General features: G+C 47.4%; 1 protein-coding gene across 4 annotated transcripts in view; it reads left to right on the forward strand.

Moving 5' to 3' along the window:
• The window catches only part of CADM3 (cell adhesion molecule 3), a 456644-nt gene that overhangs the window by 331291 nt on the left and 111262 nt on the right, over positions 1–14091 (forward strand). For all 4 annotated transcript variants that reach the window (XM_063948089.1, XM_063948090.1, XM_063948091.1 and 1 more), the window contains one exon: positions 2015–2185. In XM_063948089.1, coding sequence (XP_063804159.1) covers positions 2015–2185 — 171 coding nt within the window. The remainder of the gene's footprint in view (positions 1–2014; positions 2186–14091) is intronic.

Raw genomic sequence — 14091 nt, forward strand, 5'->3', positions numbered from 1 at the left:
CGCCCTGTGAGTGTGCTGCCCGGCCAATGTGATCGTATTGCATATACTGTGAACGCCTTTACCTGATTGACAGGTAGAGGCGTTCGCAGGGCGAGCGGGAATGGTGACAGACCGATGTGGGGGCGGCGCAGGAAAAACGGGGGTGGGACGGCTGCATTTTCGGGGCAGCTGCATGACGTCACGTGCAGCCACTCCAAAGGAAAAAATGAAGTCGGGCCACCTGCCTTCGCAGCCGGGCTGTGGAAGCTGGGGTTCGTCCACAGTTGCTGCGACCGCAATTAAATTGCGGTCGCGGCTGCTGGGCGGCACGGTCAGCATGCAGTGCGGCCTTGCACACATACAAGGTTGTATACAACCTACTAAATTAGTGTTGGCTTTTTGGGATGGAGAAGAGTGGGAATACTACACCATACTATACTTTTCACAAGCTGCAGAGAAAAAATAGAGTGAGACTGAGCATTACATACTATCTTCACACTTCATTTCTGAATATTTCAATTTTGGGTTTAGTTACCCTTTGATGTTATAATCTAAAAAACCACAGTGTTAGTCTGCGTACTTCTGAAGATCAAAGCATCGGTTACAGTCCTTCCCTATAACAAAGTGACTAGCAAATCTCTCCCCTCATATAGCATGATCCTGATTATGGGGCCATTCATTCCTCATCCCTCACTACAGGTGCTATAGAAAGGAAACCATTTTTTTTATCTTGAGGTGAGTGGCAGGGCAGAGCCGGCCCTAACCAATATGATGCCCTAGGCAAGATTTTTGCTGGTGCCCCCTAGCACCGCCGCTAGTTCTGCAGGAGATGCCTGGCATGAGTCAGCTGGCAGCTCTGCTAATGTCAGGCGCCTTTTGTTTATAAAAATGCATCTTATTTGCATTACTTTGTGGCTAGGATGCACAAGCAGCTTCTGCTGATTAAAATGTTATGCGGCATGCCTATATTCTGTGTGTGACTGCGGCTATATCTGCATATGAAATGCTACATTACAGTGATTTCCAGGACTACACTGCAACGTAGCATTTTGTATGCAGATACAGCCGCAGTCACACACAGAATATAGGCATGCTGCATATCATTTTAATCACCAGAAGCTGCTGGTGCCCCTAAGCACACCAAATGCCCTAGGCAATTGCCTAGTTTGCCTATGCCTAAGGCCGGCTCTGTTGCAGGGAGTGGGGTAAGGGGGGGTTGGTGGGTGCAATAGTATCCCGATTATATGTAAATATATATCTATATATACAGAATCAAAAACGAGGCAGCACTCAGAGATTTGTTGAAAAGCAAACAGGTGTGTATTCAAATCATCACATCACATCAACGTTTCGGGGAACGGATCCCCTTCATCAGGATGAACAAACAGTGCAGAAAGTGAAATATATATAGACAAACTCACCCAAGAAGACTTCCCACTGCACATCACCGCAGTCCCACCATCCCTGGCTCCGTCTCCCTCACTTCCGGGTATGTCACTTCCTACGGAAGTGACAAAACGAGTCCCTGGCTGGTAACCACGGTGATGCTGTAACCACGGTGATGCTGGTTACCAGCCAGGGACCCGTTTTGTCACTTCCGCAGGAAGTGACATACCCGGAAGTGAGGGAGACGGAGCCAGGGATGGTGGGACTGCGGTGATGTACAGTGGGAAGTCTTCTTGGGTGAGTTTGTCTATATATATTTCACTTTCTGCACTGTTTGTTCATCCTGATGAAGGGGATCCGTTCCCCGAAATGTTGATGTGATGATTTGAATACACACCTGTTTGATTTTCAACAAATCTCTGAGTGCCGCCTTGATTTATATATGGGGATAGCCAAACCCTGATGGAGGGCACCAGAGTAAGCAAGCCCTAGGGGGCATCCAGAGTGCCGGCGTTACGCTGTATGGATACTGATATATATATATATATATATATACACATACTAATGTTTTAGTCTGAATTTTCACATTAACTTCTTTATACTAAGAAAGAAAATATTTACATTCTATATACTTGCACTCTCTCCTCAGGTGCACGTAACTCTGAGACAAAGGACCCTAATGGTAAAACCTTCACTGTAGTGAGCGTCATTAGCTTCTCAGTGACCAGAGCGGATGACCAGGCTGAGATTACCTGCACCGTGGGCCACGAGTCAATGCCCAACACGTTTAAATCTTCCAGCCAGAAGCTTCAAGTCCTCTGTAAGTACTGTTTACCCTGCAGTAAATGGCGTTGTGGTGTTGTCTGATGACACGTGAGGCCTGGTGAGATTAGACAGGAGTACTGGGCCCAAAACAACCCAGGAAAAGAAGACGCTAGTTATCAATATTTAATGGTCAAATATAAAATAAAATCACAAGTAAAACATACTTGCCACCTGTGGTGAAACACCTTTCTTATCAATTAACTAGCTCACCACAGGTGATGGCAATCATACATTACCAGGAAAGTCCAGGAACAGAGCATTTTCTCCCTCATGGAGAGGGCCAGGTAGGCAAGTATGCTATATAGTCAGAATCGGAAGAAAAGATAATGCAGATCGCAAGGTGACAGTCACCTTGCGATCCCGATCCGATGCCGATGCGCGACCCGCGCAGTCGGCATCGGCAGAAAAAATAGACTGTGCAGGCAAGTCAATCTTGACTATCTCTATAGAAGAGATAGTCAAGATTGACACTTAGCCAAAATCGCACAGAACCAGGATCGCAAGCACACTCATTATGTGCTTGCGATACTGGCTAAGTGCTGACCCGGCGCCCCGTCGCACAGTGAGAATCGGATAAGTCCGAATCTCACCGTGTGTACACACCCTTAGATGTATATTACCGATCTGTATACACATTTACTATTTTTTATTTTAATAAGTTATTGTGGCATATATGCATACAACTTCACTGTCCAATATTTATTTTAAGTTTTTTAAGGTAGATTCTGATTTCTCCATTTTCTTTAAAAAAAAAAAAGTCCTGCAGATTTGTGAAGACAAAATGATCAACTGGATTGTGTGAGAATTGGATGTGCACATGGAGGGTAATTCCAAGTTGATCGCAGCAGGATTTTTTTTAGAAATTGGGCAAAACCATGTGCACTGCAGGGGGGGCAGATATAACATGTGCAGAGAGACTTAGATTTGGGTGGGGTGTGTTCAATCTGCAATCTAATTTGCAGTGTAAAAATAAAGCAGCCAGTATTTACCCTGCACAGAAACAAAATAACCCACCCAAATCTAACTCTCTCTGCACATGTTATATCTACCTCCCCTGCAGTGCACATGGGCCCTCATTCCGAGTCGTTCGCTCGGTAAATTTCATCGCATCGCAGTGATTTTCCGCTTAGTGCGCATGCATAATGTCCGCACTGCGACTGCACCAAGTAATTTTGCAATGAAGATAGTATTCTTACTCACGGCTTTTTCTTCGCTCCGGCGATCGTAATGTGATTGACAGGAAATGGGTGTTACTGGGCGGAAACAGGCCGTTTTATGGGCGTGTGGGAAAAAACGCTACCGTTTCCGGAAAAAACGCGGGAGTGGCTGGAGAAACGGAGGAGTGTCTGGGCGAACGCTGGGAGTGTTTGTGACGTCAACCCAGGAACGACAAGCACTGAACTGATCGCAGATGCCGAGTAAGTCTGAAGCTACTCTGAAACTGCTAAGAAGTTTGTAATCGCAATATTGCGAATACATCGTTCGCAATTTTAAGAAGCTAAGATTCACTCCCAGTAGGCGGCGGCTTAGCGTGTGCAATACTGCTAAAATCGCCTTGCGAGCGAACAACTCGGAATGACCTCCATGGTTTTGCCCAATTGCTAAAAAAAATCCTGCTGCGATCAACTTGGAATTACCCCCATAGCTGCAGTAATGGTCGCAATAGTAACATTAAGTTTTGAGAAAAATTTTTTGAGGCCAGTTGCCTATATGTCCCAAAGATCGCTTCATGAGGTGTGAAATTTAATTTCAGTTTATTTAGTTTAAGCATCATGATAATTCAGCTGACTTGACTTAGTAGCGTCTTCACTGTATTTATTATTCATTTGACCCCGTCAGTCTTATAACAGATATATTTCCTTGTGCAGCACTCTAGCCATTCCTCCTCCTGAGGTGGCACAATCTACCTACAGCCATTATTATGTCTGCCAACAAGACTTATACAGCTAATCTAAAATATATTTTTAAGAGCCTCTAGGCTACTGGTGCTTTGTCTATGCTGTGAAATCCCTCAATGTGTACTGCTGCTTGTGGTGAGTCCGGCTAATCCTATATACATTTCTTGCTGACAGTAGTTCTGGAGGACATGAAAGGTGAATCAGTGGAGAGAATATATTCACATTTATATTAAATTAGATATCTTGGGCCAGATGTATTAACTTGGAGACGGCATAAGGAAGTGATAAACCAGTGATATGTGCAAGGTGATAAAGGCACCAGCCAATCAGCTCCAATACGTAAATTAACAGTTAGGATCTGATTGGCTGGTGCTTTTATCACCTTGCACATATCACTGGTTTATCACTTCCTTATGCCGTCTCCAGGTTAATACATCTGCCCCCTTGTGCTCTGCTCTGTCAGGGATAAGGTGGAAGGTGATGGGGGGGGGGGGGGTTGGTCTGCACACCCTAATTCTAAACCTAATAAGAGGAACTACCATGCTGATACTTGTAGTGCCATAAAATATAGAGAAAATGAAGGTGCACCTCACCATGGTAGTACCTCTTATTGGCCAGGAAGTAATGAAGTCCGATTTCAGTGGCCATGCGGGAAGCCAGCAGAACTCGAATTGTAGCCTTGTAAATGATTGCCCCCTTAATATAAAAAACCTTTCAGTTTGGCCATTATCCCGCACAGGCACCAAACTTGAACTTCATTACACCCTGCCCATTATGTTAAGAATTAGGGTGTGCAGTCCATCCCCCTTCCTTTCCCCATAGAGATGTAGCCATGCTTTTTGTGGCTGCGGCTCATTTGGCATGATGCACACGTGCGTATAGTCACACCCCTGATCCATAGGCATTACATTGCTTAGTCGCAGGTGCGTATAGTCGCAGCCCGGCATACCAAGTCACACCCGCGACACGTGTGACCATGTACTCGTGCGCCCGTGCCGCAGGCTGAATGACTGTGGCTATGTCTGTATATTCTATATTGTATACATGTGTGTACACTTGAAGGAAGAGACTCCTTCAGCTTGGACTAGCACCCCTCCCACCTCTCCTTGGGTGTTTTTAATTATCACAGGGTCCTTGAATTTGCAGACTGCAAATTGGTATAGGCACTGTGAATGGAAAGGCCTGAAAAATGTATATAATATGTCAGTTACATTGTGATGAGCGGATTCGGTTTTACTCGGTTTTACTCGGTTCTCAAAACCGAATCTTATTGGCTCACTGATGTCACGTGTTTTGGATAGCCAATAAGATTCGGTTTTGAGAACCGAGTAAAACCGAGAAAAACCGAATCCGCTCATCACTTTAATTTAGGATTGGGTTTGGGGGAGTGGGACCTTCTGGGTTGGTGTGGCTGGGCTGCTTTAGGGCATCATTATTGTAACACTTAATCTTACACTCTTTAGCACCTAAACTGCTCTTCACTAATGTAGCAATTTTTAACGCTCTAAGTGCTACTTCTCACCTATGTAACACTTCTAGCACTGAGCTACTACTTCTTATTAATGTAACACCTTTTACCACTTAAGTAGCTACTTTTCAGTAGTGTGATGTCTTGGGGGCGTTTAGGTTGTGCTGACCCCGGGGCAGAGGGAGGTCCTGTGATCTGGACTTTAATCTTAGTGACGTTAGGGACCCACCTGGTGAGGTCACCTGGCCGTGGTAGGTGGCTCCATATTTTTGGCCTAATTCAGTAACGATCACTATTGTGATCTCCCCAGCACAGTTTCCAGATGGTCGGGAAACTGCTCACCCACAGGACCCATTTTGCGTATGTGCTGAATGGGTCCTGCGATCACATTGTAGTAATGCGAATGCCTCTGACTGATTGACAGGCAGAGGTGTTCAGGGGAGGGATGGGGGCGTGTCATCCCCATTTTCCGGGAGTGGCGGGGCCAAGGACTGCATCGTGATGCGCAGTTTCCTTGGCCTAGCAAGTTGCCCTGCGCCGGCAAGCCTGAAGAAACTGAGGCTTACTCAGCTTGCAGTCACAGTTGAACATCGCAATGGTCACAATGTTTCATCCCAGGCTGTGATGCTGTCGCAGCGCTGAGACCACAAATGCAGCAAGGAGGTGTGTATACACCTCCTACTTCATTTGCATTACTATGGATGTAATTTACTCAGCAGCTTTGTAAATACAATCCTTAGCACTTAGAGTGTGCACCTGCACTTTCTCTTTTCTCTGACGTCCTAGTGGATGCTGGGGACTCCGTAAGGACCGGGGGGGGGGGGGGGGGGGGGGTAGCGGCACCGCAGGAGACTGGGCACAAAAGTTAAGCTTTAGAACTACCTGGTGTGCACTGGCTCCTCCCCCTATGACCCTCCTCCAAGCCTCAGTTAGATTGCACACTAGGTGGCTCTCCTGAGCTGCTTAGTGAAAAGTTTAGTTTTAGGTTTTTTATGTTCAGTGAGACCTGCTGGCAACAGGCTCACTGCATCGAGGGACTAAGGGGAGAAGAAGCGAACTCACCTGCGTGCAGAGTGGATTGGGCTTCTTAGGCTACTGGACATTAGCTCCAGAGGGACCGATCACAGGCCCAGCCATGGATAGGTCCCAGAGCCGCGCCGCCGGCCCCCTTACAGAGCCAGAAGACAGAAGAGGTCCGGAAAATCGGCGGCAGAAGACGTCCTGTCTTCAACAAGGTAGCGCACAGCACTGCAGCTGTGCGCCATTGCTCTCAGCACACTTCACACTCCGGTCACTGAGGGTGCAGGGCGCTGGGGGGGGGCGCCCTGAGACGCAATAAAAACACCTTGGATGGCAAAAAAATGCATCACATATAGCTCCTGGGCTATATGGATGAATTTAACCCCTGCCAGAATACACAGAAAAACGGGAGATAAGGCCGCCGAGAAGGGGGCGGAGCCTATCTCCTCAGCACACTGGCGCCATTTTCCCTCACAGCTCCGTTGGAGGGAAGCTCCCTGGCTCTCCCCTGCAGTCACTACACTACAGAAAGGGTTAAAAAAGAGAGGGGGGCACTAATTACGCGCAGTATTAAAATACAGCAGCTATAAGGGGAAAAACACTTATATAAGGTTATCCCTGTATATATATAGCGCTCTGGTGTGTGCTGGCAAACTCTCCCTCTGTCTCCCCAAAGGGCTAGTGGGGTCCTGTCCTCTATCAGAGCATTCCCTGTGTGTGTGCTGTGTGTCGGTACGTTTGTGTCGACATGTATGAGGAGAAAAATGATGTGGAGACGGAGCAGATTGCCTGTAATAGTGATGTCACCCCCTAGGGGGTCGACACCTGAGTGGATGATCTGTTGGAAGGAATTACGTAACAGTGTCAGCTCTGTATAAAAGACAGTGGTTGACATGAGACAGCCGGCTACTCAGCTTGTGCCTGTCCAGACGTCTCATAGGCCGTCAGGGGCTCTAAAGCGCCCGTTACCTCAGATGGCAGATATAGACGCCGACACGGATACTGACTCCAGTGTCGACGGTGAAGAGACAAATGTGACTTCCAGTAGGGCCACACGTTACATGATTGAGGCAATGAAAAATGTTTTACACATTTCTGATAATACGAGTACCACCAAAAAGGGGTATTATGTTCGGTGAGGAAAAACTACCTGTAGTTTTCCTGAATCTGAGAAATTAAATGAGGTGTGTGATGATGCGTGGGTTTCCCCCGATAACAACTGATAATTTCTAAAATGTTATTGGCATTATATCCTTTCCCGCCAGAGGTTAGGGTGCGTTGGGAAACACCCCCTAGGGTGGATAAAGCGCTCACACGCTTGTAAGAACAAGGGCTCTACCCTCTCCTGAGATGGCCGCCCTTAAGGATCCTGCTGATAGAAAGCAGGAGGGTATCCTAAAATGTATTTACACACATACTGGTGTTATACTGCGACCAGCAATCGCCTCAGCCTGGATGTGCAGTGCTTGGTTGGCGTGGTCGGATTCCCTGACTGAAAATATTGATACCCTAGATAGGGACAGTATATTATTGTCTATAGAGCATTTAAAAGATGCATTTCTATATATGCGTGATGCACAGCGGAATATTTGCCGACTGGCATCAAGTCTAAGTGCGTTGTCCATTTCTGCCAGTAGAGGGTTATGGACACGACAGTGGTCAGGTGATGCGGATTCCAAACGGCATTTGGAAGTATTGCCTTATTAAGGGGAGGAGTTATTTGGGGTCGGTCTTTCAGACCTGGTGGCCACGGCAACAGCTGGGAAATCCACGTTTGTACCCCAGGTCGCCTCTCAACATAAGAAGACGCCGTATTATCAGGCGCAGTCTTTTCGTGGGCAAGCGGGCAAAAGGTTCCTCATTTCTGCCCCGTGACAGAGGGAGAGGAAAAAGGCTGCAGAAATCAGCCAGTTCCCAGGAACAGAAACCCTCTCCCGCCTCTGCCAAGCCCTCAGTATGACGCTGGGGCTTTACAAGCAGAATCAGGCACGGTGGGGGCCCGTCTCAATGAATTTCAGCGCGCAGTGGGCTCACTCGCAAGTAGACCCCTGGATCCTTCAGGTGATATCTCAGGGGTACAAATTGGAATTCGAGACGTCTCCCCCTCGCCGTTTCCTAAAGTCGGCCTTACCGATGTCTCCTTCTGACAGGGAGGCAGTTTTGGAAGCCATTCACAAGCTGTATTCCCAGCAGGTGATAATCAAGGTACCCCTCCTGCAACAGGGAACGGGGTATTATTCCACACTGTTGTGGTACCGAAGCCGGACGGCTCGGTGAGACCGATTCTAAATCTAAAATCTTGAACACTTACATACGGAGGTTCAAATTCAAGATTGAGTCACTCAGAGCAGTGATTGCGAACCTGGAAGAAGGGGACTACATGATGTCTCGGGACATCAAGGATGCTTACCTTCATGTCCCAATTTACCCTTCTCACCAAGGGTACCTCAGGTTTATGGTACAGAACTGTCACTATCAGTTTCAGACGCTGCCGTATGGATGGTCCACGGCACCCCGGGTCTTTACCAAGGTAATGGCCGAAATGATGATACTCCTTCGAAGGAAGGGAATTTTAGTTATCCCTTACTTGGACGATTCCCTGATATGGGTAAGATCCAGGGAACAGTTGGAGGTCGGTGTAGCACTATCTCAGGTAGTGTTGCGGCAGCACGATTGGATTCTCAATATTCCAAAATCGCAGCTGATTCCGACGACTCGTCTTCTGTTCTTAGGGATGATCCTGGACACAGTCCAGAAAAAGGTGTTTCTCCCGGAGGAGAAAGTCAGGGAGTTATCCGAGCTAGTCGGGAACCTCCTATAACCGAGCCAAGTCTCAGTACATCAATGAAATGGTTCTGGGAAAAATGGTGGCTTCCTACGAAGCAATCCCATTCGGCAGATTCCACGCAAGAACTTTCCAGTGGGACCTGCTGGACAAATGGTCCGGGTCGCATCTTCAGATGCATCAGCGGATAACCCTGTCACCAGGCACAAGGGTGTCTCTCCTGTGGTGGTTGCAGAGTGCTCATCTTCTAGAGGGCCGCACATTCAGGACTGGGTCCTGGTGACCACGGATGCCAGCCTGCGAGGCTGGGGAGCTGTCACACAGGGAAGGAATTTCCAGAGCTTATGGTCAAGCCTGGAGACATCACTTCACATAAATATCCTGAAGCTAAGGGCCATTTACAATGCTCTAAGCTCAGCAAGACCTCTGCTTCAAGGTCACCCGGAGTTGATCCATTCGGACAACATCACGGCAGTCACCCACGTAAACAGACAGGGTGACACAAGAAGCAGGAGGGCAATGGCAGAAGCTGCAAGGATTCTTCGCTGGGCGGAAAATCATGTGATAGCACTGTCAGCAGTCATTCCGGGACACGACCTCCACCCGGGAGAGTGGGGACTTCACCCAGAAGTCTTCCACATGTTTATAAAACTCGACAAGTATTGCGCCAGGTCAAGGGACCCTCAGGCAATAACTGTAGACGCTCTGGTAACACAGTGGGTGTACCAGTCAGTGTATGTGTTCCGTCCTCTGCCTCTCATACCCAAGGTACTGAGAATTATAAGATGGAGAGGAGTAAGCACTATATTCGTGGCTCCGGATTGGCCGAGAAGGACTTGGTAACCGGAACTTCAAGTGATGCTCACGGAGGATCCGTGGCCTCTACCTCCTAAGAAGGGACCTGCTCCAGCAAGGACCCTGTCTGTTCCAAGACTTACCGCGGCTGCGTTTGACGGCATGGCGGTTGAACGCCGGATCCTGAAGGAGAAAGGCATTCCGAATGAAGTCATTCCTATCCTGATCAAAGCCAGGAAAGATATAACCGCAAAACATTATCACCGCATTTGGCGAAAATATGTTGCGTGGTGCGAGGCCAGTAAGGCCCCGACGGAGGAATTTTCAACTAGGTCGATTCCTACATTTCCTGCAAACAGGAGTGTCTATGGGCCTGAAATGGGGGTCCATTAAGGTTCAAATTTCGGCCCTGTCAATTTTCTTCCAAAAAGAACTAGCTTCAGTCCCTGAAGTTCAGACGTTTGTGAAAGGGGTACTGTATATACAGCCTCCTTTTGTGCCTCCAGTGGCACCTTGGGATCTAAATGTAGTTTTTGGGTTCCAAAAGTCACATTGGTTTGAACCACTTAAATATGTGGAGTTAAAATATCTCACATGAAAAGTGGTCATGCTGTTGGCCCTGGCCTGGGCCAGGTGCGTGTCAGAATTGGCGGCTTTATCCTGTAACAGCCCTCATCTGATTTTCCATTCGGACAGGGCGGAATTGAGGACTTGTCCTCAGTTTCTCCCTAAGGTGGTTTTCAGCGTTTCACCTGAATCAACCTATTGTGGTGCCTGCGGCTACTAGGGACTTGGAGGACTCCAAGTTGCTAGACGTTGTCAGAGCCCTGGAAATATAGGTTTCCAGGACGGCTGGAGTCAGAAACTCTGACTCGTTGTTTATTCTGTATGCACCCAACAAGCTGGGTGCTCCTGCTTCTAAGCAGACTATTGCTCGTTGGATTTGTAGTACAATTCAGCTTGCACATTCTGTGGCAGGCCTGCCACAGCCAAAATCTGTAAAAGCCCATTCCACAAGGAAGGTGGGCTCATCTTGGGCGGCTGCCCGAGGGGTCTCGGCTTTACAACTTTGCCGAGCAGCTACTTGGTCAGGAGCAAATACGTTTGTAAAATTCTACAAATTTGATACCCTGGCTGAGGAGGACCTGGAGTTCTCTCATTTGGTGCTGCAGAGTCATCCGCACTCTCCCGCCCGTTTGGGAGCTTTGGTATAATCCCCATGGTCCTTACGGAGTCCCCAGCATCCACTAGGACGTCAGAGAAAATAAGAATTTACTTACCGATAATTCTATTTCTCGTAGTCCGTAGTGGATGCTGGGCGCCCATCCCAAGTGCGGATTGTCTGCAATACTGGTACATAGTTATTGTTACCAAAAAAATCGGGTTATTGCTGTAGTGAGCCATCTTTTCTAGAGGCTCCTCTGTTATCATGCTGTTAACTGGGTTTAGATCACAAGTTATATGGTGTGATTGGTGTGGCTGGTATGAGTCTTACCCGGGATTCAAAATCCTTCCTTATTGTGTACGCTCGTCCGGGCACAGTATCCTAACTGAGGCTTGGAGGAGGGTCATAGGGGGAGGAGCCAGTGCACACCAGGTAGTTCTAAAGCTTTACTTTTGTGCCCAGTCTCCTGCGGAGCCGCTACTCCCCCCCCCCCCCTGGTCCTTACGGAGTCCCCAGCATCCACTACGGACTACGAGAAATAGAATTATCGGTAAGTAAATTCTTATTTTTTTCTTTATGCTCTGTCGGGATGCTATATGCAGTAAGTGCAAGGCTACAGTCGGTGGTAGGGGAAAAGTGGTTAATGTAGTTCTGCCACATTTCAGTTTGAAAGTAGGGTTCTCCAGACAGTTTTTTTGGGTGTATTCTAAAGAAAGATATATTTGAATTAAAAAAAATGTGAGCTGAACCCCCAGCCAGGTCAGTGGCTAATATGGTGAGGGGAAAAGTAATGGTACTTGGAAAAACTAAATTAAGGGGCACAGGGGCACATACTGTCCCATGTATATGTTCCACTGTCACCATGATCGCATGACTCACTGTCACTCTGTGTATGTCCCTCTGTCACCCCCACGTATATGCCCCTCTGTCACCTCACGTGTATGCGCCATTTACACCCCGTGTATATGTGCCATTGTCACCTTGTGTTTGCCCTTTTGTCACCAAGTGTATACTATATGTGTCACTGTCATCACCATGTATGCCCCTCTGTCACCATGCATGTCCCTCTGTCATCCTGTGTATGTCCCACTATTAGTAATCTATTACCCCATGTGTGTATGTCCCACTGTCACCCCATATATGCCCCTCTGTCACCCCATGTATGGCCCTCTGTTACCCCGTTTATATGTTCACTGTCGACTTGTGTCTGCCCTGTCTATTTTGCTCTGTTACCCTGGGTATATGTGCCACTGTCACCATGTTTATGTCACCCTGTGTATGGCCCTCTGTCTGCCTGTGTATTTCCCTCTGTCACCCAGTATATGTCCTTCTACCACTCCTCTTGTAGTGAGATCATGACTCTATTAAGGACCTAGTACCACTAACCTCCCCCCTTACCCTATCATGTTGCCTTCCCTGCAGTGTCCTTATGGCTTAATGTGTGCTTACTGTGGGCATTATGTGTAAGGGGCGCTACTACTGTGGGCATAATGTGTATACTGTAAAGGGTACTTCTGTGCAGTGTAACGTGAATAAGAGGCACTATAGTGTAATATGAACTAGGAGCACTACATGCAGTGTAATAAGAATAAGTTGTGGTACTGTGTGGTGTAATTTGAAATGGGGGTACTACTGTGTGGCCACAAGCCTTACTTGTGAAACCATACCCGGTTTTTGTAAGGTACGGGAGGGAGGGTGCAAATTTATAGTTTGTAGGGGGATGCTGAACACCCTAGCACCGGCCCTGGATATGCACATGCACATTAGATAAATCATTGGAAAAAGGACGCTTAGACCATTTTCCCAGTGATATGTACGCATTTTCCCAGAGAGATTGCATATAAACCCAGTGGCGTCACTGTGGGGTGTGACTTCTCCTCAGTCAGTGACAGGAGCTGGGTGCGGCACTGTAACATTACATACAGCATCTGGCTCCTGTCACAGTGTAGGAGACGGGCACGGCACTGTACACAGACTGGTCAGCAGCTCTGTGCCCCCGGCGTGACAAAAATGGGGGTTTAGGCCGTGAAGCCACATACCGTACTTGCGAAGCCACCCTCTTCACCGTGCACATTGTGTAACTGCCCGCATCGGACGTCACTGCAGGTAGGAAAGCTGCTGTATAAACCATACTATACTGGATGATATGGGAATACTAGTGGAAGATAACTGAATCATTCAATATTGTAGTTTCAGAAGTGGATCTCTATTTGGCACTAGCTCAGTTACATTGTCATATATCTTATCCTCTCTCTCTCTCTCTAACTGGGTGCCATGGGTTGGTGGTCCAGGACAATTCAAATTATTTATGGTCAGTGTAATAGGTAAAACCAGTGATTGTGGGCAAACAGTAGCGAATCCTGTCTCTTACTGCATTAATGAACCTAAGGATGACATATAAACACAATTTACCTTAATTTAATTTGTTTTTCTTAATTTGACAATAAAAAAATGTTGGCCCAGGGTTGCCATGAAAAAAATTCTTATACTCTAAAGCGCCGTGATACCATAAAATGGGGGTCATTCCGAGTTGATCGCTAGTGAAAAATGCTCACAGCGCAGCGATTAAGTGAAAAAGCGGCACTTCTGCGCATGCGTATGCGGCGCACTGCACACGCGCAACGTACTTTCACAACGGCCAATGTATTTTTACACAAGGTCTAGCGACGCTTTTCAGTCGCAATGCCAGCCGCAGAGTGATTGACAGGAAAGGGGCGTTTCTGGGTGTCAACTGACAGTTTTCAGGGATTGTTTGAAAAAACACAGGCGT

The sequence above is a fragment of the Pseudophryne corroboree genome, chromosome 12 (genome assembly GCF_028390025.1).
Source record: "Pseudophryne corroboree isolate aPseCor3 chromosome 12, aPseCor3.hap2, whole genome shotgun sequence".
NCBI lineage: Eukaryota > Metazoa > Chordata > Amphibia > Anura > Myobatrachidae > Pseudophryne > Pseudophryne corroboree.